Below are 25898 nucleotides of genomic sequence, written 5' to 3' on the forward strand. Positions count from 1 at the left end.
GAGAAATGGGTCCCTCTGCCATGCTCCCTCACTCACGCCCATAATCAATCAGCAAGCTTCTCACCCCAAAGGTCCACTGCTGGGACCCTCCTGATCCATGGCACTTCATGAGTCGTGGGGGGTCTGATGAGCGCGTTTCTGACATATCCAGGCAAAGGAGATTACTTAAAACCAACTCATGCTCTTCGTTATAAATCCAGACCTAAGGAAGAAAATAAAGATCATAACCCTAAGTCCTAGCCACAGCAATCAGATCAGACCAAGTAAAACTGTCATCATTTCCAGATGACATGATACAGAAAACCCAAGACTCCAAAAAGACTATTAGACTAAATGACTTCAGTAAAGTTGCCAGATAAAGAATTAATATACAGAAGTCTGTTGTTTCTACACACCAACAACAAATGAGCAGAAGGAAATTAAGAAAATCCCTTTTATAACTGCATCAAAAAGAATAAAATACATAGGAATAAATTTAACCAGAGGTGAAAGAACTGTACTCTGAAAACTATAAGACACTGAAGAAAGAAACTGAACAAAATACAAATAAATGGAAAGCTATACCTTGCTCATGGGTTAGAAGGATTAATATTGTTAAAATACCCTTACTACCTAAAGTAATAAACCGATTCAGTGCAATCCTTATTAAAAAATACCAATGGCCTTCTCAAAATTAGAACTAATCCTAAAATTTATACGGAACTACAAAAGACCGCAAATAGCCAAAGAAATCTTAAGGTCTATACAATAAAGCTGTAATAAGCAAAACAGCATGGTACTGGCATAATAACAGACAAATAGATCAATGGACTAGGACAGAGAGCCCAGAAATAAATCGTCATTTATTCTGTCAATCTACGACAAAGGATATATAATGGGAAAAGGATAGTCTCTTCAATAAGTGCTGTTGGCAAAACTGGACAAATATGAGCCAAAAAGTGAAACTGGACCACTTTCTTATACCAAACACAAAAATAAACCCAAAATGGATTAAAGACTTAAATGTTAGACCTGAAACCGTAAAACTCCTAGAAGAAAACAGGCACTAAACTCTTTACGTTGTTCTTAACAGTATCTTTTTGGATTTGTCTCCTTGAGTAAGGGAAATGAAGGAAAACACAAATGAGACTAATCAAACTAAAAAGGTTTTGCACAACAAAACGAGAAGACAACCTACTGAATGGGAGAACATATTTGCAAATGATAACCTCCAATAAAGGGTCAATATCCAAAATATAAAAAGAACTTAACATCCCCAAAAAGTCCAATTTAAAAATGGGCAGAGGACCTGAACAGACATTTCTGCAAAGAGGACGTACAGATGGCCAACAGACATATGAAAAGATGCTCAATGTCACTAATGATCAGGGAAATGCAAATTAAAACCACGTGCGATATCACCTCACACCAGTTAGAATGGCTATCATCAACAAGACAAATAGTAACAAGTGTGGGGGAGAGTGTGGAGAAAGGTGGGAATGTAAACTGGTACAGCCACTATGGAAAACAGTAGGGAGGTTTCTTAAAAAAATTAAAAATAGAACTACCATGTGATCCAGCAATCTCACTGCTGGGTATTTATCCAAAGAAAACAAAAACACTTTTTATTAAAGATACACGCACCTGTGTTCACTGCAGCATGTCTAGTAATAGTCAAGATATGGAAACAACCTAGATGTCCACCAAGAGATGACTGGATAAAGATGATGTGTATACATACAATGGAATATTATTTAGCCATAAAAAAGTGACACCTTCCCATTTGCAAAAACATGGATGGACCTAGAGGGTATTATGCTCAGTGAAGTCAGAGAAAGACAGATACCATATGATCTCACTAATATGTGGAATCTAAAAAACAAATGAATAAACAGACCTCAGAAAATTGAAAAAGAAGACAACGCATTTTTGTTTGTTTAAAACGAGTATTACCAATTATATCTGAGGTCTGAAGGATAACTTAAAAAAATAGATTATGAGAAAAATATTTTTCATTCCAGTGTTTTCTTAATGTTGCCCACAAATGTCAACAGAAAGTTTTTACACAATTAGCTCCATAACTTAAAATGATAAGACATCTTAAAATGTAAGATACACCTGAATCTCAGAAATGGCAGAACACACACAAGTAAATGGGCATCTCAGAATCAATGAAACAGGCTACGTTTGAGGTTAGTAGTTCTCAGACTGACGTCGGCTTCTGTGTTCTTAAAAAGTATTGAAGACTCCAAGAGGTTCTGTTTCTATGAGCTATATCGATTGACATTTACGACATTAGAAGTTAAAATTCAGAAATTAAAAACCTTTGGTTACTTAAAAATAATAAACTCATTATTAACATAAATAACGTACTTTGAACAAACACCAAACAATTTAGTGAAAACAATGACACTGCTGTTGTAGATACAGAGAACAGCTGACAGTTGCCAAGGTTGAGGGGGTGGGGGATGGGGAAAAGCAGCACTTCCTTTGCCATTTCTAACATTCACACAGCTTTCAATTCATTCTATGTAATTGGAAAGTACAAATAATGCTCTAAACAATGATCAGAGGTAGGAAAACTATATGGAGGAGACAAAAATATAATAGTTGTGTTAGCTCTCTAAAATCATCCGTAAAAGAAAAGTCCGATTGAAACCTGGCTGTCTGCCCCTCCCCGTCAGGGTTTCCTGCTAAGCTGAAATGATTGCTAGAACAGGACGGGTCATACTCTAGGCTTAATTCTAGCCATTTACTATTAGGTTGGTGCAAAAGTAACTGTGGTTTTTGCTATTATTTTTTAACCTTTTAAACCGTAATTACTTTTGCACCAGCCTAACAGTTGGCTGGTGAAAGAACCTTGAAGGATACCCTCTGGACTGCCCGTGAGCAGGGGCGTCACTCACCTGAGTAGGGTCACTGTAGTCACATGCCTTCAGCACCACGAGGCTTCCCTTCTGACTTGGGCGGCCCTGGGCCACCAGGCACTTGCCGGTCTGCAGGTGACAGAGCTGTAAAAGAGAACACTCGTGAAACCCATCATGCAAGACGGACCAGTGTCAGAACACACTGAAGAATGCGGGGAAAGGTTTTGGATGAAATGTGACGATGTTATTCCAGAGGTAGAATTCCAGAGGTCATAAAAGACAAACATTTTTTATTACTAAATTTTAAATATCTAAAAGCATCATGACAGACGTTAAGGTTATAGGCAATTTTAACAACATAGGTAGGCAACATTACGTAGAAATTCTACCTAAAGATTTAAGTTTACTAAGCTACTATGGGGAAGGAAAAAAATTGAACTATCACGTCTGCACGAAAGAACCTTAACATGAAATTGAAACAGTAAGAACAATAAGTATAAAGCAAATGGTACATAATTAAATGTAACATGCATACTAAACTGGAAATAAATACAGATTGTAAGTGCCACAGGAATTCTAAAAGTGAGATACATCAAAGCTTGAGTACCTAGTCTGAGTAAAAGGATTAGTTTAGTAGAGATTAGGTGTGCAAGGCAAAGATACTAGTGGTAAGGGATATCAATTGTATGGAACACACACTGGTAACTGTAAGAGAAAACACCTAATAATATCTTCCTGATTTTTTTAAACTTATAAGCTAGAACAGGAAGCGGTCATGCTCTAGGCTTAATTCTAGCCACTTACTATTAGGTTGGTGCAAAAGTAATTGTGGTTTTTGCAATTATTTTTTAACCTTTTAAACCGTGCACCAACCTAACAGTTTGCACTGTAAAGAACTTTGAGCACTGCCTTCTTTGTAACACACAAGAAAACTGGGCAACAATTATAATGTCTACACGTAGCTTTCAGAAATTCAGGAAAAAGGTATGATTTTCTGGGTAGGCCCCTAAAATTTAAGTGTGATTATAAAACTGATGATACTTTGTCAGAAACAAAAGGGAGCAGCGACAGAAATGTGGCTGACCAGTGGGTTTTCTGCTAAGCTGAAATGATTGCTCAGAACATCGGATGTGAAATCTCACCTTACACCGGCACTTACACCCTGCCAGCTTGCACTTCCTGTCTGTGGTAGGGCCCGAGTTGAGGCCAAACAGTACACGGCTGCCCCAATTTCTCCTTTTGTTTTCCTTATTGGACAGGTGTCTGCCAAATGAATTTTACACTTATACTGCCTTTATTTGTATCTTCATATTTATATCTATCCTCTTGGATGGTAGCATATAACTAGCTCTCTTTTAACACTAGTAGGTAAAGGAACTTAATTAACTTTAATAGCAAAGATACCAAAATATTCATAAAAAGAATATAATGGAAGGCAAGCTAAAGCCTATCATTAAATATTTTATCATTAAATATTCTGGTAAGTCTACATTATCATACAACTTTTAATGAAATACTTTGATAAGATTACTTCCTTACCCTTCCACGTTGAAGGACTTTGGGGCGTTTTGGCCCTCTATTGATAAAAATGGGTTGCTGGGGTTTTGCATTGGGCCCAGATATCTGCATCTCTGGGTAAATATTATCCAAATACCATTTAAATGATTTACAACCCAACTTCTTCCTCAATTCAACACGCTCACTGATATTTCCATAGCTTCTGGTCCTCAGGTCAGGTCGTAAGGAAAAATACTGCTCCTGAATTTAAAAAAGAAAATTGAAAAATAAGACAACACGTTTTTTGTTTGTTTAAAATGAGTATTATCAATTACATCAGAGGTCTGAAGGATAACTTTAAAAAATAGATTATGAGAAAAATATTTTTCATTTCAGTGTTTTCTTAATGTTGCCCCCAAATGTCAACAGAAAGTTTTTACACAATTAGCTCCATAACTTAAAATGAGACATCTTAAAATGTAAGATACACCTGAATCTCAGAAATGGCAGAACACACACAAGTAAATGGGCATCTCAGAAGCAATGAAACACGCTACGTTTGAGATCAGTAGTTCTCAGACTGAGGTCAGCTTCTGTGTTCTTAAAAAGTATTGAAGACTCCAAGAGGTTCTGTTTCTATGAGCTATATCGATTGACATTTACCATATAAGCAGTTAAAATTCAAAAATTTAAAACCTTTGGTTACTTAAAAATAACAATCTCATTACTTATTAACATAAATAACATGCTTTCAACAAAAACAAAAAAATTTAGTGAAAAGAGTGACACTGCTTTATGCAAATCTTTTCAATGTCTGGCTAAAAAGAAGTTGGCTGAACTCTCATATCTGCAGTTAACCTGTTGTTATGTATTTAGGTTAAATATTTTTTAAAAATAAGAGTTTGTGGAAATCTGTAGTTTAAAATGAAAGGAGTATTTTAGTAACTGTTTCAGATAATGATGGCTATTCTTTTTTGATACTGCATTACAACTCAATAACTTTTAAAGGTTAGCTGCAATGTAGAACATGAAAGCATATCACTGAGCTTTTGTGTTGCTGGGCTATCTTGCTCTTTGAATGGATCTTTTACCCATGCGAGATTTTTATAACTTCATGCATTAGACATTTGGAAAATACTAGTCCACTGGGTTGTGAAGTTCCTCCTGATATTAACAAATTTCACTATAAATATCCAAAAAATTACATTCATAAATATCACTACCAATCTCATTAGAAAAGTTTTTAAGCACCAGGAAGCTATCAGATTCATGGTTGAGGATGTAAGTTTTCCAAAATTCTAATTTTCACCTGAAAGTTTGAATTTTATCATTGCAACAACTACTACAAGTTGTTTTCCTTGAAGTGAAAGTTTCAGTTCATTTTTGAGAAAATGTTGCCTGATCCCCAACTGTGAATCACCATGGTTTGTGAGTCGTTCATAAAGAGAGTATTCTGTGGAGAAGAGAGGCTCGAGTTCAGCTATAACTGCGCAAATGATTTTCCTGGAAACATCAGGCTTCAACTTTCTGTATGCTTGATAGCAATACTGACACAGAACACTGAGAGACAAGGTGAGATCTAATATAATTATTTTTACTACTTCGCCAATGCCACTTGTAGAGGAAACTGGCCTTTTTAAAGTTCTGAAAGAACTGGCAGTGAAGAATCCAGTTTGGTGCCGAGGCCCCGACTGCTGCAAGGCGGCAGCCATTGTCACCATCAGTGTAATGTGACGATGGTGAAACGGCAAATGCTCTACTGACCTGATGCAAACAGCTTGGCCCCGCCAGGCCTGAAAGCGTGCCCTATGGACCCCTTTTAGAGAGCTGCTGTATTAGGCAGTGATGAGGCAAAGAAGCTTAGCATGGAGTTGGACCGCAGAGGAGCTCACACTCCAGTGGAGGCAGGAGATAAACAGTTGTGCAGGAAAAGTGTGACAGTCCCAGCTTTCACTTCCCATCCTCTTTATTCCTATAACACGAGGTATGTACTCTTCCACTCGCATTTACCTCAGAGTTAAAAATTACTGTGCACTCCCACAGTCATGTTGATAGCCCCCAAACCTAACCCAGCCTGGTATGTAGGATGTGCTCAATACCTGCTTGTTTAAAAAAATTTAACTGTACAAAAATGTTCACAACAGCATTTTTCATAACAGTCAAGAAGTGGAAACAACCCATATGTCCATCAAATCATCATTGGATAAATAAAATGAGATATATTCACATAATGGAATATTACTTGGCAGTAAAAACAAAGTACTGATACATGGTATAATATGGATGAACCTGAAAACATCATTATAAATGAAAGATGGTCACAAAAGACCACATACTGTGAGATTCCATTTGTATAAAATGTCCAGATTAGGCAAATCTATAAAGTGAGGAAGTAGATTGCTAGTTATGTACTAGACCTGGGAGAGATAAGGGGCAGTGATGGCTGAAGGATGCAGAGTTTCTTTCTGGGGGTGATAAAATGTCCTAAAAATGGCTTGTAATATACCTCAGTAAAGCTGTCACAAAGAAAGCATCATGGCAAGTTGCATCGAACAGAGAATACTTGTGCAAAGTCTGACAGCAGAGGCTGGGGTTTGGTCACAGCGGAGCCTGGTTCTGCAGAAGTTACAGTAGAGGGACCAGAGGGAATGAAGAAACTGAAGAGAAACGGAACCTCTTCTAATGTCAGCTATCTCACCTCTTACGGAGTGGTCGTTGGAAAATTAAAAGAAGAGTGAGAACAAAAAATGAGTGAAACACTGGGTGAAGAGGAAAGAGAGGAAAGAAACCTAAGGAGATGGTTACCCAAACAGAAATATGCAAGCGTGACAAGCAACCAAAGCCATCCCTGAAGGAACGATGGCCGCCCACTCCTCCTCAGTGAGAAACGTAAGCTCACCTTATATTCATCCAGCCACACGTGTGCCAGCCTCAGGGAGTTGTGTGTCATGGTGTCCTGTCCCTCAGGAGAACCATAGGGTCGCCTTTTGCGAAAAATGTGTCCCACTCTAGAGCAAGGGATGATGAAGAGTCTGCCTCCACACATCCAAATCTGGTCAGGAGCGAAATAAGGATTAATAGTCACCTCACCATGCTGTGAAATCAGTGTATGCATTTTCATGAAATTATCCTTTATTAAACAGGTGTTTGTGAGACTTTGCAGGATGTTTTATTAGATATTGTTACTCAAATACACAAAGGGTTTATTTTTACAAATTATCTGTCTTTATGATTAAAAAGAAATTGAATTCTAAACAATATTCTTTTGCTACCATGTGTCTAGTCACACTTATCATACATCATTGTTTTAACAGATCAAGAAACTTGATCTTCAAGACTTAGGGACAAGGAATGCGTACTAATCGGTCCTTTAATTTCACTTTGACAGATACTTTGTTATAAAATGTCTACATACACTTTTGAAGAAAAGTTTTATAAAATACACAGAATTACTCTAAGATTCAAAAGACCCTAGTTCTGGTCTCCGTTTGCCCCTTGACTATCTGAGTTACTTTATACAGTTACCTTAATTTTTGTGGGACTCGATTACCTTATCTGCCAAATAAAACTAAACTTCATTATTCCTTTTAATTTTAAAATTCTAAAGATTATATAGGAAAAAACTGCCTTTTAAGAACACTGTCATCAATACATTTGTAAAAATACAAAATGACATATCCACAAAGTATAGTGTTAGTGTCTGAACAGGGATTCTGCTGTCGAGACATGGGGGGAGGGTTCTGTCTGCTTTCTGCCTTTTCCCGAGACTGTCTTATCGTCGTCACGGCTCCCGGAGCCACACATCCCACCCAGGCTGTCATTCCAACCTTAGCAACTGCAGACAGAGATTAGGAAAGTGAAATTCTTCCTTAGGTTGGAGGTACCTGTATATACAAAGGATTCAGTAAGCTACACATGGGGTGATGACAGAATTTGTCATAGTATAAACTGGACTACTTCTGAAAGTGAAATGGGGAACTATTCATAATTTCTCCAGGGGAAAAGGAGATAGTCGCAGGCAATAAGGGAAATCTGACCACCCCCAACTATATGTAGGGCAAGAACAAAACTCTAGATTAAATAAATGTCTTCTGAATTTATACCCAACCATTAAGTTCAACTATCCCTTTTGAATTCTCATAAAATACAGAGGGCGCCAAAAAAACGTGCACACATTTTAAGAAAGGAAAAACTATTAAAATTGTAATACTCAATATATCCCAATAACAAAAGATATATATACCTTTTTTTGGCACACCCCAGTATATATAGGGCTTCTTATCCATCCATGTCATAGGTTATTATAAAGTAGCATTCATTAAGGACAATTTCTTAATAAAGATAATCAAAGAATTTACAGAAAATATGGCATCATGGATGAAAATTATATTCCACTACACAATTAAACATACAAAAAAATAAAATTACCCGAAATGATATTTCTAAATTTTCTCCTCCCCAGATATCCATGCCACTGTCATACTGCCCAAGTTCATTGAAATACTTTCTATTCATGGCGAACAATCCTCCAGCCATTGTAGGTGACCTACAAAAGGAAAAAATTAGAGTGTCAATTCTGTACAGTTATCTGCTGTTTAGGTTTTTAAAAATTCTGTCCAGCTGTGGAACATTACTCATAAAAACTGGACTCACAATTATGAAACATACTTCATCTAATATCAGGGAATGAGCTGGGTCACAAAACTGCATTTTCTAGATATAGATACCTGGCAAACAAAGGCTACTTTTTTAAGTACCAGAAGTACTTTTATTATTACTATTGCTGACAGAAATCTACCTGAACTGAATTAATCTTTTGACAGTTTCAAAGAGCCATTGGGATAAGAACTGGACTTCACAGCCTGCCAAGGTGAGACCATTAGCTCTCAAATAGGGTGGTTCTGTCTCCAAGCAAGCATCTCGTTAACCTGTGGAAACCTTTTTAACTGTCACACTGGGTGTGTGTGTTGGGCGTGTGTGTGTTGATGGCTTGAGGCCAGGTGTGCTGCTAAATGAAGAATTTCTCAGGACCCAGTGTCCACACTCCCAGATGGAGAAACCCTGTGTGTGTGAGTGAGAGCGTCTGAAGCAGACTGGCCCCACACAGAGCCAAGTCCAGCTCCCAAGCATCTGCCTTCCTGACAATGGATTAGGTGGTCCAAGTCCAGTGGATTCTAGTGTTCCCAAGCTGCCTGCCACAAGTGAAGCAAAATTCTCCCTGTAAGAAGAAAACATCACCCCAGGCATGAATATACGTCTAATTTTTCATACATGTCTGGGACTAAATGAAAATAAGCAAACAAGTAACCAAGAAGATAAATCACATGAAAGAGAAACAATCTATAACAGAAACAGATGTGCAGAGAGTCAAATAATGGAGTTATCCAGGCAGAGACTTTAAAATAACTTTAGTATGTTCAAACTTAAAAGACAAGATTGAGAATTTGGCAGATAATTACATACTATCAAAAATGAAACCAAATTTATGCATATCTGAACAACATTTCTGACAAAGACAGAAAGGAAATTGAAGCAGCCAATGAAAGAGATAAGCTTCAAGGAAACAAAAATAAGACTGATGCTAATTTCTCACCAGAAACAGAAGCCAGAAGGGTCCTGAAAGAATATATCTGCCAATCTAGAACTGTATATCGAGTAAAATTATTCAAAACAATGGTGAAACAACATTCACAGAAAAAGACAGGAGAAGTCATCAAAAGGTCCAACCAAAAGAAATAGTTAAATGTGTTCTTTAGTCAGAATAAACATAACTTCAAATGGAAGTTTGCAGATGCAAAATAAAGAGTAACACTAAAGAGGAAATGTGTGGGTAAACCTAAATGAGTAATGGTTACGTCTTGTGTGATTAAAACAGTATGCACACACCCACCTGTATATTTCAGCACTGTAACTTGAGGGGCTAACAGGACTAGGGATAGCTGAGACACTAGCACTGTCTGCAGAAAGCACCAATTTATACTACATTTCGGTACGTTAAGGCTGTATGTTGTAGTCTTTCGGGTAACCCCTAAAAGAACAGTGCATAAGGATGTATAACTTCTAATAATGGTGCGGCTGCTGGAACAGAATAGTAATAAGTAGAAACTCAGGCCAAAGAAGGCAAGAGAAGAGGAAAAAATATATTAGGTTGGTGCAAAAGTAACTGCAGTTTTAAAGGTTAAACATCACTGCAAAAACTGCAGTTACTTTGGCCCCAACCTAATAGAACAGATAGAACAAACAGAAAGCAAGTGGTACCACTGTAGTCAGTTTTTCATACTGGTTTCAAAACAAAACAAAAGCAACTATGTGCTGCTTACAAGGGACACATCTAAATCTAAGACCATAGAAAGATGGACAGCAAAAGGGAAGAGAAGTTACATATAATGTGAATACTGATCAAAATAAAGATGAACAACCGTATTAATATCAGACCACAAAGCAAAAGTTTCACTATTCTAAAAGTATAGCATAAAAGATAATTCATAACGATAAGTGGTTTCATTCACCAGAAGATTTAAGAATTCTAAACTTTCATGCATCTATTAACAGCCTCAAAATACCAGGGGTACCAAAAAAATGTACACATTTTAAGAGATGTTATCTATGTATTACTTTTCAAAGGTGAATTGAATTACAGTAGCAATGTGTAGCATGACGTTCACTCAAAAGATGGCGTTAATCAAATGAATGCTGGTATCATTCATTGTATTACAATTTTAATAGTTTTTTTTCCTTTCTTAAAATGTGTATACATTTTTTTGGCACCCTCTGTATATGAAGAAAATACATAAAAAACTACCAGGAGAAACAAATGGTACAGCTGTAGTGGGAAACTATATACCATTTTCAGTAACTGATAGAAATACGAATTAATAAAAATATGGAATATTTCAGTAACATAATAAATCTGACCAAACTGATACAGAATCCCATTTTTAACAAATGGAGAAAATACAAATTTTCCAGGCACGCAAGGAGTATTTACAAGAATTAACCATATGCTAGACCATAAATCTCATCAATTTCCATAGAATTAAAATCATGTTTTCTGACCAGTGTAATTAAGCCAGGAATAACTAACTATAAAATCTCTATTTGTCAAGAAAATAATAAATGCATTGCTACGTAACCTGAGTCAGAAAAGAGATCACATTGAAAATATTTATAATAGAGAATACGGATGAGAACTGAAGTAATTCATACACCGTGACTTTGACTACATAGAAGGAATCCAATCTAAAAATCCTGATTGTAGAAAAAGCTTAGGTATCAACTGCTCTTCACAGCACCATTCAAACTAGCAGAGAACTGAAGGGAAAAGTGACCGATGCGATCCATGGCACGTGGCATAAACAACACGGCAGACAGGGTCCGCCCTCGGTATGCTGTGCAGCACAGCCCACGACCCTGCCTGCCTGCCTCACTAAGCCACAAATCTCTGAGGGATGGACAATTTCTTACTCATAAATCTTCCTGTAGGACGTGGCAGAGCGCACAAAATCCATAAGCACTCAAGAATTTTTATGGACAAACAAGGCAACACTTGCTTTTCGCAAAGAAGGAATTATCGTTGAAACATTTTTTCCCTACAGAAGTACTGGCGAGAATCTTTCCGATTCACGGGCGAAATCTTACTTTATTGGTGCAGTAGCTCCTTCCGGCCCTCCGAGCTCAGGAAGCGGCACGAGGTCCCACTTGAAGTGCAGCCCCCAGTTGAATCCGCCCCGCACCACCGGGGACGAGCTGTAGGCCAGCGTGTCCGCACTGATGATGTCGATCACGGGGCACACGACCGTCCGCCGGTCCTCCCGGATGGCGGCCAGCAAGGGCTGCAGCCACATCACGTTCACCTCACAGTGGCTGTCCAGGAACACCAGCACTTCCCCTGCGGAGGAGGCAGGCAGCGGTGCTTTCAGGACTCGTCGCCACCCCCTGCACACCCCCGGCCCCGCTGCTGGTGGCACGGGGACTTCATATTCAGACGCTCGCTCCCTCCCTCCTTTCTCGGGAGCCCACAGGGAACGGACGCAGGGACGACACCTGAGGAGGAACTCCCCCTCTCAGTGTGCACTCATACGCACACTGAATTCAAGGCTTATGATTTTTCTTTAGAATTCTACTCGAACAAAGACGTGCTGGCTGGGCCGTGCTGAATTACTGAAGGCGGGGATAAAGAAAATCATGGGTATTGGTGGGGAATGGCAGTGTCATGCCGCTGGAAACACTGTGCTGTTACAATGTATTCTTACAGAGTTTATTTTTTCAGGTAACAGTAATTTCATTTTCCCCCACTATGATCTGCTTATCCTTGTTCACATACTTCAGGATCTGTCAGAAATGAGCCAGTTTGCGGGAAGTTACTCTCAGGCTCAGTATGACCACGCATCATCGTACTTCATTTAGTTAAAACTGGCTTTACGTGAAAAAAGTAACATTTTTAGAAAGAAGAAAAGCCATGAAAAGATTTTCTCCTCACTGGAGCCTTGACTGAAGTGACGTCACTTGAGAATGGACCGTGGACAAACCATTGTGCCCTGCTGTAAGAAGTGACACCAACGACACTCTTTCCAGCCTCACAAGGTGCTTCACAGACACTGGGCATGACCACCTCACCGGCAGTCGTGCAGGACTTGCCTGCCTGAGGTGTGTCTGCTGTCATTAACTGACAGAGTGCATCTGGTGCTTCAAGTAATTCACGTGAAATCAACAGGGATGCATTTCCTGGGTAAATTGTTAGAATAGTACTCCTGCTACCTGATGATGAGATTCTAGTTCTCAACTGCTCAGAATAACCATGAAGTTACCAAAACCCTCATTTCCATTCACATTTATCAAGAGGAGTTAAAAATGCAAGCTAAAACCTTTATGATTTTTATTTTGCTAACAAGGTTGGGGGAATTAAAAAGGAAAGGTGGCAAATGAAAGAAAAAGAAATGCACGCCTGGCAGTTGAGTGCTGAATCCAAAGGAGAAGGAGCTGCACCATCACCATGACGACGGCACATGCTTCCCTCACTCCTGAAAGAACTGATGTGCCATAGCAATAACCCAGAACTGCAGTCATGTGTCTGAGTCGCCAAGGAACATACAGTTATGCTCGCTATCCTCTAACGCAGGGAAATGTATACTAAATTCAGAATTATTTCAATTACCATCACTGTAATAAAAATATCTACACACAACTGGCCACCGTCACTGCACCACACTCTATACCCGGCTGTCCAAAGAATGACCGAGGAGAATCTGAACTATCTGTAAAGTTTTTCAAGAGTTGGGCATATTATTTGTGTATGTTCCTCAATCGTAACAGTGCTCTTCAATCACAATTCCTGGCTAAGAGACTTCCCCGTTTCTGACTGGGAATAAAGTAATGGTTTAATTATTGGGCTGCGAGGGTGGCGGTTATATTTCATGTCATTATCTCACTGAACTGGCAGCTATACCTAAATTACCTTCATGACTTTTTTGGCCATATCCAGGCATTACGTGCACCATTATATTTTTAAACAAATTCATTTAAATTTATTTTAAAAGGAAAATTTTTTATAAAGATCATAAATGAAAATCAGGATCTCCAACTTTACATGGCGGTAACAATAAAAATTCGGTGGAATCAATATAATGTAACTAAAGACTAACCAGATATATTTTCACAACATTCTTAATTTGATACCTGATTTTTCTTTTTAAAAGAGATCACTGTAAGCTGGAAAGATTTTAAAGATTTGGTAGTGCCAATGGGGACTTTCTCCTTGATGGAATCAGAAGGAGTAAGAGGAAATTTTAAAGAGAATACCTTTATAGGTATGTAAGTGAATTTTTGATACTGTATCCATTTACCCAACTAAAACTATGATGCATATCACCAGTGGTACACATTCATATTTGAAGTATTACTGGCATAATTCAAATCAGTTTGGGTATATATAGTTTAAATTTTGAATTTAAAAAATGACTGAAGTTCAGTTGCATTTTGGTTTCGACTCTTCCGCTCATGTGAGTGAACAACATAAACCTATCTGCGGGGAGCCATTAACAAGGGCCAGGAGGAAAACAGGCCAGTGAGGACTCAAGAGCTCTGTTCGTGGACTCTGTGCTTTGCGGCAGCAGGGCTGCAGCTGTTAAAAGGCCTTCCCCAAACCGAACAAGGCTCATCTCTCTCCTGCTGGCATGCCCATTTCAAACACCACTTCCCACGATCTGTGCAGAATCAGGACAGGCTCCAAGGACAGAACCCTCAGCACTCAACACCTGCCCAGAAAACCCAGCGGGAAGTTCTACCTGTGGCGTGGGCTGCTCCAATCATTCTTCCTCGAATCAGTCCCTCCCGCTTTGTATTTCTTATTACTTTAATTTTTCCAGGGAGGAGTTTTTGGGCAAATTCATCTAGTTCTCCTTTCAAATCATCTGAAAATAAAGAGTCCCATAATTATTCACACCACGTGAGGCACATTCAAAGGACATTTTATAGCTACTCTGAAGTTGTGTCTGGCATTTGCAACAACAAATTATCAAGTAAATATTATAGAATCTTCTTCTGCTTTATTTTAAAAGAGAGCCGTAGGTTAGTTATCATGTGAGAGAAAAAAAGGAAAGAAATGAAGGGTAAGAATTGGAATCTAGCCAGGAGGAAATCATTACCATATAGACTTCTTTGTATTTCGATAGCAACAAGCATGATGCTTTGCATAAACAATGTTTGAAATGAACATCTTGAGTGAATGAATGTTCAGCTGGCTACGTATAAATCAGACTTAAAACAAAGAAAATGGGATATAAGTGTCTTTTGTTTCAAAGTAATTTATCAGGTCTTACTCCAGTTCAGAATAAGTGAGAAACAACTTCTGTTGCCCCAACCAAAAATATAATAGCAGCAGTAAACATGTCCTTTTATTAGTTTAGCACCTTCCATGAGCACTAAATATTTTTTATAAATTTTATCTCATTTACCTTTAAGCTTCATAATAACGTCAAAGATCATATAAAAAGTAATTCTTTCCATAGTTAGTATATAAACCACTGTAAATTATCACGAAGTTTCCCTTTTAGATAAAATATACACAACGTGAAAACCAAAACCAAGTTGACAAACAAACAAAAAAACCCAGCACCATAAATTCTAGAATCTAGTATTGAGCCAAACTTTTGTTTGGCCCAGACTCAAATTCTTAATTTTTTTTTTAATCATCCATTGTTGAAATTATGTTTTCTATTAACGTTTCTAAATTTTCTCCTGTGAGGTTTTAATATTTACCAGCATTTGAGGATTTTACTCCCACTGGTCCCAGTATATATTTCCTCACTTTGTATACTTAAGTACTGGTAACAATTCTGTTGTTGATACAAGAGTTGCTTAATAAACACCTGAGTAGTGGAAAAACGTGACTGGCATACAATGCATCAGGGTATCTCTGCAGCTTACTATAATGAAAAGAGCTGAAGGCTTGGAGCTATGTGGACCCGGCGTCTAATTTCAACTCTAGCACTGAACAACTGGAATCGTGAGCAAATTACTTACTGTTTCCTCTGTGACATGGGGATACAACCTATGCACGTGGTTGAGAAGAGCTGAATGAAGAGCACAGATAAAAAGCTCTCTGTGCCCAACGTGCATGTGAAATCATTCTTAGGAGGTATATGTCGAATTAAAGAAAGGTGTATAAAATATGTACCAATTCATACAAATGGCATCCGAGATCGCCTAAAAGCTATCAGAATGTAATCCACTTTTAACTGGGGACAGTCCAGTGTTAACAGACTTACTAGGTAAACATAAGCCAAGGAATTATGCCAAGTGAGAAAAGCTGATCTCAAAAGGTCACATACTGTATGATCTGTGCCTATAACATTCTTGAAATGACAAAATCACAGAGAATAGGTTTGCCAGAGATTATGGATGGTGGGTGTGACCATAAAGGGGTAGGATGAGGGAGACCTTGGGGGTGATGGAGCAAGGTCTGTAAGCTGATTACAGTGGTGGCTACAGGAATCTACTCACGCAGCAAAGTGACACAGAACTGTACACACTGTACCAAGTCCAGCCCCTGCTTTCATACTGTACTGTAATTATGTAAGATGTAACCAATGGAGAAAACTGGGTGAAGGGGTACATGGGACCTCTTTGTAACTTACTGTGATTCTGTAGTTATTTCAAAATAAGATTGTTATTTTAAAAGCTAATAAGCCAAGGGAAACATTTCCAGGGCCAAATGTGGGTAGCACCGTTTGTGAACAGATTACAAAGGTAATGCAGTTTCTTCAGAACGACTCTGAGCGGTGGCCAGGCGTTTGTTTGTGGCCGGCTCCCCTGCAGTTGCATGCGTCCGGGTCCCCTCACGCACTACGTGCTGAGCGGTCAGCCCTGCGGCTGCTGTCAATACAGTGAGCCTAACCCCGCAGGGCAGTTACACAGCTCTTACCGAAGTCACTGTCGTCGTCCACGAGGAGGATTTCGTGGAGCAGCCGGGCCGGCGTGCGGTCCAGGACGCTCTGCACGGTGCGCAGCAGAGCAGACAGGGCTTCGTTGTAGAAACAAATAACCACACTAGCGACTGGCAGGTCCACCGGGTATGTCTTGTCTTTACATCTGTAAAGACGAACACGAGGAAAATTCCAACATTTTCAAAGGCTCAAATGTTTTAAGTTATTATTCACTAAACGTTAATTGCTACCTTGTTCAGCCTCTTCCTTACATTATAATTTTTTTTAAACGCATTTAAGAAAACGAGGTTTCTTACTCAAGAGTTTTTTCAGGTCCACATTTTAAAAACTTGAATTTTTTTCTTTTTTGGTACATAGGTTACATAAAATCACTGCAAGTTTTTTAATGCAACCTTACTACGCTGGCGTTCCCCTTCTCCTCATGAGGTTTCCAGAGGAAATAACAAATATAAAATTTGTATTTGAAAATGTTATTTTTTTTGCCCAATAATAGAAATTGATTGGAGTAAACTATGATATATAGATCAAGATAATGGAGGAGCTTCCACGCAACTACTAGGGGGCATTACACAACAACAATACAAAACCACGGCTGTGAAGACTAAATCCGACGTCCCTGTTCTCCGGCGTGGTGGACAGCGCCTTGTGATGCCGGGGCCCGACCACCCTCCGCCAAACTCAACTGTTCCGGTCCCACTGACGAACCACACAGCTTCATGCCTCGATCTGGTCCCCACGTCCCTGCGTCACTGCTCCGTCCTCACCCTCTGTGAAGCCTTCCCTGGCCACCTGGTTTGGGGGGCCCCCATTTCACCCTCATTCTAATGCTACTGCAATTACTTGTTTCCTTATTTACCTCCCCTGCTAGACTCTAAGCTCTGTGAACCCAGAAATGTCTTATTCTGTGTATTTCCAGGGCCTACTACAATGTCTAGCAAACGGAAGGTGCTCAAGAAAGTCTGTGGAATGACTGACGGACCAACCATATGAAATGAAAAGCCTTTTGAAGAAACAAAAATAATGAAAACAAAAAAGTGAGAAGATGAGTAAAATTCTTCATTGATTTTAATCCTTTTCGCCATGAATCTAATAAACATTTAAAACAAACTTATGCTCAGAAGGCTATTTAATTTTATGCCGTTAGCACCTTCCTCCTTTTTCCCACGATTTTAAATTTTAAAAGACAGCAAACTCTAGAACTTTGTTCATACCACCTCAGATCACATGGCTTCACGTGTAACAAGAGTGGAAATCGGCCCTAAGTTTTCTAGCATCCTGAATAATAAAGCCTAACTGAAAGTATCAGTGCCACCCTCATGACTTACTATACGGGTATGAAAGCACCGTGTTACTAAAACCATTAGCAGAAAGCAATAAGGAGCATACGCTGCGTTCCTTGTATCGGGCACGTCTCTATGGGAGCCCAAGCGGTTGCTAATAAGCATATTGAAGGCATGCTTCTGATACCCCAAGTCTCTCAACTCCTGGTCACGTTCATTAAAAATCATACCTGCAAGAGAGGGAAGTTACAGTCAGTGCATGAAGTCTGCAAAGGATTACTACAATTACTGTCATGATCCTGTGATCTTAAGAAACCTGGACTTGAACCTCAACCACATAATTGCCATGTTTCTCAAATCCAGGTTGTCTCCATTTTCAAAAAACTAAACTCAAGTTAAAGCCAAACTTTTATCAGTCCAGCTCAAAAGGCAAGTGTATCTTAACCGTAAATGACACCTTCTCATAGCCATAATCTTAAGAATATTTTCAAAGGAAGAACTTACCTCTGACCAAGAAAAGACTTGATGAGTTTTTTTCCATAAAAGCAATAATTATAGAACCCATAAAGCCCTCAACAGGTCCAAAGTACAGACAAGATTTTATATAAACCCACCCTCCAAAAAAGACTTGCTAAATCTTTCTATAATGTCATCGGTTCCAGACTCAATCTGCATCGTAGCCAAGAAAGTCCTCCACAGAGCTAATCAAATGTCTGCAACCTAACCTCCTTGCTGTGGCATTCTGGCCGAAATCCCACCTTTACCTAGAACGAGTGTCCTTTTGCTTTCTCCCTCCCATGTCAAGCCCTTGGACTCTCCTGAAAGAGTGATTCCCTTGCAACAGCACTTCCCAAAGTCTGGTCATGGAAAACTAATTCCACTGGACATTAATAAATGGTAAAAGGAAAACAAATTCCATGGTCAAATAATTCAGGGAAACACTGGGTTTTAAAAGTAGAATCAGGTTTTGTTTGTTTTTTAATGGCAGGACACCTCTGATCCTTTACAGTGGTGACTGTTCCGTGGACGCCCAGGCGTGCGGGGATGGGCTCCGGAACGCAGCGGTCCTTCCCCTCATTTACCTGACCACACGACTGCGTCCTCAGATCCATTCTGGGGAACACTACCTCTTCATCTGCATCCTCTCTGCTACTTTTAAAGCTGGACTACATCCTTTTTAAAATTCTATTAGCATTCACAAGAATGGAAACTCCATAAGAACAGAGTTAGGTTTAAAATGAAATAAAACTGCTTGATACTCAGCACGTAGCAGCGCCTTGCACAAATCACATTCTCAAAAAACACTCCTGGACTCAACAAGTATCAAAAGGATTATCTCATGCTGAAATACAGAAGAAATTATTTCTAATATAGACCTCTTGGTAAAAAAATTATTCCATATTAAAAAATCATTTTATGTCCATCAACAGATGAATGGATAAGAAAATGTGACACACACACACACACACACACACACACACACACACACAATGGAATATCATTCCACCATAATAAGGAAGGAAATCCTGCCATTTTTGACAACTTAGATGAATCTTGAGGGCATTATCCCAAGTGAAATCAGAGGAAGAAAATACTGTTGTACTGTATATGGAATACATTTGTGGCTGCCAGCGGTGGGAAGGGGGATGGAGGCAAACTGGGTAAAATTTATCTAAAGGTACAGCTTTCCAGTTACACAAGAAAGTCTGGGATGTGATGTCCAGCATGGTGACTACAGATAAGAGCACTGTATCATGCACGTGTATTTGAAAATTGCTGAGAGTAGATGTTAGGAGTTTTCACACACATATATGGAATCATATGCTGTACACCCTAAAGCGATATAACGTTATGTCAATTATATCAATAAAATTGGGGGTTAAAAGATCACTTCAGCTTAGTTTTCTCCCTCCCCTGCACAAATAAAATTACAGCCAAATTTCAATTAATTAACATGCCAGAGGAGCTGTTTCAATTAATTTTATAATTAACTGTAGATTAAATCAGAACATCTATGTTTAATTTTAAATTTGTTGATCTTTCTAAAAAGTACTTTTTTATGGGTTCTTTTCCAATTGTTTAATGATAACACCCTATTCAGAAATATACTTTTAACTATTACTACCATACTAATTTATATGAATTCCTTCTAAACTTTTCTTTGTAAGAAATCTAGTGGGGTTTTTTTTTTCTTTCATTTTTGGACTATGGTAAACGTACAGACATAAAATTTACCATCCTTGGCACTCAGTACATTCGCCATGGTGTACAACCAGCCTGACTGCCCAGCTGCAGGATATTGTCACCCCAGAAAGAAACCTGTGCCCATTCACGCGGTCACGCCCCATTCGTCCCTCTTCCAGCCCCATAACCGTTAATCTGCTTTCTGTCTTTTGAATTGGCCTATTCTGTACATTTTGTATAAAATGAATCACACAATATTTGACCTTTTATGTCCTGCTTCCTTCACTTACATTGTTTTCAAGATTCACCCATGTTGTAGCATGGATCATAACTTCATTCCTTTTTATGCCTGAGTAATGTTCCATTGTACAGAGAGACCACATTTGATTTGTCCTTTCATACCAGTCGATGGACATTTAGGTTGTCTCCTCCTTTTGTCTATTGAGAATAATGCTGCTATGATAATTTGTATACAAATTTTTGTTTGAACACCTATTTGTAGTTCTTTTGGGTATATACCCAGGAGTGGGATTGCTAGATCGAATGGTAATTCTGTGTTTATTTACTGAGGAACCAAACGTTTCCACAGTGGGTGCACCACTTCACATTCATACCAACAATGTATGAGGGTTCCAATTTCTCCACATCCTCATCAACACCTCTTACTTTCCTTTTTTAAAAAATTATAACCATCCTATTGAGTGTAAAATGGCATCTCACTGGTTTTGGTTTGCATTTCTGTAATAACTAATTATGTTGAACATCTTTTCATGTGCTTATTGGCTACCTTCTTTGGAGAAATGTTTATCAAATCCTTTTCCCATTTTTAAATTGGGCTGTTTGTCTTTTTATCGTTGAGTTGTAAGAGTTCTTTTACATATTCTGGATAATGGACCTCTGTTAGACATGGCTTGCAAACGTTTTCTCCCATTCTGTGGGTTGTCTTTTTTTCACTTTCTTGGTAGTGTTCTTTGATGTACAAAATTTTTTAATTTATTTTTTCTTTTATTGCTTGTATTTTTAGTGTCATATCTAAGAAACCATTGTCAAATCATGAAGGTTTATCCCTATGATTTCTTCTAAGGGTTTTATGATATTAACTCTTACATTTAGGTTTTTGGTCCACTTTGAATTATTTTTCTGTATGATCGGAGGTAAGGGTCCAACTTCATTCCTTTGCATGTGGGTATCTAGTTGTCCCAGCGCCATTTGTTGAATAGACTATTCTTTCCCATTAAATGGTCTTGGCACCCTTTTTGAAAATCAATTGACTACAGAGGTCATAGGGTTTATTTCGGGACTGTCAGTCTATCCACTGATCTGTCTGTCCTTGTGCCAGTACCACATTGTTCTGATTACTTGTAGCTTTGCAGGAAGTCCTAAAATCAGGAAGTGTGACTCCTCTTTGTTCTTTTCTAAGATTGTTTTGGCTATTCAGAGCCCCCTTGCAATTTGTGGACAAAAAAAAGGGGTTCTATGGAAAGTAACCTCACAGAGCGATGAGGTCAGCAGCTCTAACTGGGCAGGTCACAGTGGGTAGTCATGTCCCAGGCATGTAACTTCTTTACTAAAAGGCTTATTTTTGCCTTAAGCAGCCCTGTCCAATGGTTTTGTGCATCTAGGGTAGCACACCTTTGAAATGCCCCCTTTCAGACCCCCAAGAGAGCACATAATCTCATTAACTATTCTGTAATCCCATCCCCGAGTTACTCCAACCTTCACGTAATCTTTCTTACATTCCCTCCTTAATTTCTAATTCATAAGAGGAACTGCCAGCTGTTATTCTCAGAAGTATTTTTCTCACTCTGTTGAGATCTTGTCTCCGGGTGTATCTTCTTTTTGGCTCAAATAAATTTTTATAAAAATTCTCTACAGGTTTGGACATTTCTGATGTCGACAAATTCCATATTAATTTTAGAATCAGCTTTTCCATCTTTTCAATAAAGGCCATGGGGATTTTGATAAAGTTTGCATTCAATCTGTGGATTGCTTTGGGTAGTACTGATATCTTAACAGTATTTAGTATTCCAATCTATAAACCTAGGATGTTTTTCCATTTATTTAGGTCTACCTTTTATTTTTTCCAGCAGTGTTTTGTAGTTTTCAGTGTATAAATCTTGCACCTCCTTGGTTAAACGTATTCCTAAATTTTTTTTTTTTTTTTGGACAGTATTGTAAATGGAATTGTTCTCTTAATTTTATTTCCACACTATTCATTACTAGTGGTTTTTGTGTGTTGCTCTTGTACCCTGCAACTTTGCTGAATTCATTTATTAGCTATAACAGGTTTTTTTGGTGTATTTTTTTGTGTGTCTTTTAGAAAGAATTTAGTTGTTCAGTTAGGCAATATGAGTTTGTCACTTTTAGCTACAATTCTCTCACTACTTCTTTCAAAGGCAAATACAAAGTACATTCAAAATGGTAAATCCGATATTCCTTCTTCATGAAAGTTTTCCCAAAATAACTGAATAAAAACAACTGGAAAATTTCCCATTAATGTTCTTAAAATGTCTCAATAGCTATTTGAAAAAGATTAGAAGGTGTACTTTATGAAAACTGAAGTATTAGCTTCTGTTTCCTTATACTATAATTTTAAGTACTTTTGACTTCATGTATTAGAAAACCATTAAGTCCTAGAAACTGATTTTATTTCTGTGAAACTAGGATCAAATGAAAAAAAGTTTTAATATTTCCTTTATATCCTATGGATCTTTCAATCTCTCAAAATCTCTTACTATATGCTTTTACTTCCACATTACTTATTATTTGATGCTTCCATGACAAGATCAAAGTTCTTTTTTTTTCAGTTTTAAAGAAAACCAATGTGGACGAAAAAGGGGCCTCATATTGAGCCTGACAAGCTCAGAAGAGGCCAGCATGGCGGGCCCTACAAACTCAGAGACCTAAAGTAACCACACAGGATGGTCTGAACGTAAAAACTAAAAGCAGATCACGGCAGGTAGTCACGTCCTGGGCCTGTAGCTTCCTTGACAAAGGTCAGTCTTTATCTTAAGTGAGCCTGAGCCTATCATCTTTTTCTTTTTGCATCTGAGATAACATACCCTTGGAATGTCAGAGTCATCTCCTTTTCCAGACCCCTGAGGGCACACCCACTGCACCAGAGCAGGAGACCCCAGAACCCCTCATTGTTACCTTGTTCCCTGAATACCATCTCTTAAGTGTGGTAAATGTTAATTATTAACTGTCCTGTGCCCACCAACGTAAAAGAAGTATGTGTGTCTCCCTTTCACTTTTTATCTAGTCACAGATTTTCCCCACTTTGTTTTCTCCTGCCCCCTTAATCTACACCAATGGATTTATGTCTCCTCCTTTGATTCTAATGTATAAAATAAGCTGTAAAACTGCCATTCTCTGGAGCATTTCCTCAATTTATTGCGATTTTGCCTCCTGGCAATTGTGGTCATTTTGGCTCAAACAAACTCATAAAAATTCCCTACAGGCTTGGATGTTTTTTACGTGAATACCAAAATGGCTCATTTGTCCCTTAAAGTTTGCTAAAACCAGTATTCTAGAATTGTAATATTCAAAGACACATACAGTAGATTCTTGTTACCAAATTGAATAGAATATAATTTCTAAAGAAAAAGTTCCCATTTTATACTCAGATTTTATAAACTCCTACATTTAGTAAACATATTCCAGCACCTCAATAATCTTATACGTAGAAATATTAGCTATAAGTAATCTCAACTTATTTCTACACCCAGTGGTTTATGTTGTTTTAATTAACTCTGTGACTTTCAAAATATGTTAGAGTCAAGTGCTCTTTCAACCATTTCTTTCCCTTATTAAGTAATGATAGCAATTAAAATTTCCCCAACAGTTTCCACTGTCTTTCCAGCCACTTAATTTTCATTGTTTTTCTACTCTGGACCTTAGTAGTTTCTCCCAAATCCTCATAAAACACTGAAGTCAGAATTGGACATACTACAACATAACCCCCCACCGAGTCTGCAAAAATTATAAGGACCTCAGCTAAGTCATGAGCGAAATAAATCAGTGGGGAAAAATGACACATATCTAATCTCATGATTAGATTTAAAGAATAATTAAAGAATAATTAAACGATTTAAAGAATAATTAAAGTTAAACTTCCAAAGATTAAATATTTTGACATGCTGCTAGCAAAACTTAAGTGCACTTACCCAATTCAGAAGAGAATTTCAAGTTGCCTTTTTCTGTATCTTCGATATGATCACCTATCACATCATCAATTTTGTTTGCTTTGAACTGTGATTCTAATATTCGACTTGGACCTCGAGTGAAACGGGGATAGAATTTTTTGGGGAATGGTCCATGGGGCCCAGACCCCTTGATGGGCACATTCTTAAGTGGCTGAGTCACTTCACTGAAGTTGAAATAAACAAAAAGCAAAACCGTCCAGGTAGCAGATGTAAAAAGGCATCCATAACAAAAATATCGAACTGTGATGCTTCCCATTATAGACCTAGCATAGCTGAAGGGCCATTTTCAGTTTCCTGAAAGAGAAGGACAGATGTGTCAGACACTTCAGGACACCTGGAAGTCATCCACCAAGTTCACAGTCACTATTTCCCAAACCACCACGTTGGATCTATTTACTCAGGCCCCCTAGATCTACCGTTAACAACATTAAGAAAGAAGACGTACGGATAGCACTGAATTAAAAATGAAAGGGTTCAGTAATTAAAACCACCGGCCAAGGCATTAGTGCTCAGAGAACCAATGGCAGCAAAACAGCTGACTTACTCATTTACCCATGTTAATGGATACTTCTTCACCTTTGTTCTGGATTGCTTTCAGTTTGGTAAATTTTTTCAGGTTCTAACTTTTCATGTGGAAAATACAAGTACTACATGTGTCATGCTGGTACACCTAAGGTCCCTTCCAATTGTAAAATTGTAAGACTCTCTTAACCCAAGGATCTTAAAATATGTTATGAAAATAAGCAACTTAAAAAATAGCTGCTTAAGGAACAGCAAACAGTACGAAGCAAAAAGACTTTATTGTGTAGATGCTGAATTCATTATTTATTCGCACAGATTAAATTTTCAGCAGTTGGTTTTGTTTGGATGTTTTAATTTCTTAAGCAGTTAAGAGCTGTTACTTTATTAAATAACAAGCATCTGATTGCTTTGCACTTTCTTCAGATTTAGGTATTAACTTCTTGACCTGTCTGAAAACTGAGTGCCTTTGTTGCTTCTGAAGATTGTTGTGATTAATTATATAAATGACCTGATTTTGTAAGTTTCTCTTTATAGGTTCCTTAATTTAGTATAATGATTCACTACATAAAAAATATTCTCTAAAGAATCTCGTAACATGGCTTGAGGAAAATAACAATATTTACCTGAAAGGGCTATTGAGATTAATAGTGTGATACATTTTTCAGTCCAGAAACAAGGCCTCTTGCTATGGAGCTCTCATGGAGAGGATGAGCCAGGGGTGTTCTGTGAAGAATCTGGACAGAGCTGCCCAGATCCTTCGGAAGAGGTGAAGAGGAGAAAGCTTTCATTTTGCCCTTATGTACTGGGAGCCTAAGATCATGCAGTGGCAAAAATGGAAAGTAATCTCCTGTTTTTATCAAGCCCTTTCTTTATTTGTGCAATTGGATAGTGAGAGCCTGCTGTTTTCTTGTACCTTTTCTA

At 38.2% G+C, this 25898-nt stretch overlaps 1 protein-coding gene across 4 annotated transcripts in view; it reads right to left on the minus strand.

Annotated features, from left to right (window-relative positions):
- Window positions 1-25898, minus strand: part of GALNT11 (polypeptide N-acetylgalactosaminyltransferase 11) — a 49533-nt gene that overhangs the window by 3727 nt on the left and 19908 nt on the right. For all 4 annotated transcript variants that reach the window (XM_033098872.1, XM_033098869.1, XM_033098870.1 and 1 more), the window contains 10 exons: window positions 24417-24749; window positions 18173-18296; window positions 16765-16931; window positions 14627-14752; window positions 11982-12231; window positions 8772-8889; window positions 7243-7395; window positions 4386-4604; window positions 2886-2990; window positions 65-202 (listed from right to left, as the gene is read on the minus strand). In XM_033098872.1, coding sequence (XP_032954763.1) covers window positions 65-202; window positions 2886-2990; window positions 4386-4604; window positions 7243-7395; window positions 8772-8889; window positions 11982-12231; window positions 14627-14752; window positions 16765-16931; window positions 18173-18296; window positions 24417-24711 — 1695 coding nt within the window. In that variant the 5' untranslated portion in view covers window positions 24712-24749. The remainder of the gene's footprint in view (window positions 1-64; window positions 203-2885; window positions 2991-4385; window positions 4605-7242; window positions 7396-8771; window positions 8890-11981; window positions 12232-14626; window positions 14753-16764; window positions 16932-18172; window positions 18297-24416; window positions 24750-25898) is intronic.

Source organism: Rhinolophus ferrumequinum, chromosome 26, assembly GCF_004115265.2.
Source record: "Rhinolophus ferrumequinum isolate MPI-CBG mRhiFer1 chromosome 26, mRhiFer1_v1.p, whole genome shotgun sequence".
Lineage (NCBI taxonomy): Eukaryota > Metazoa > Chordata > Mammalia > Chiroptera > Rhinolophidae > Rhinolophus > Rhinolophus ferrumequinum.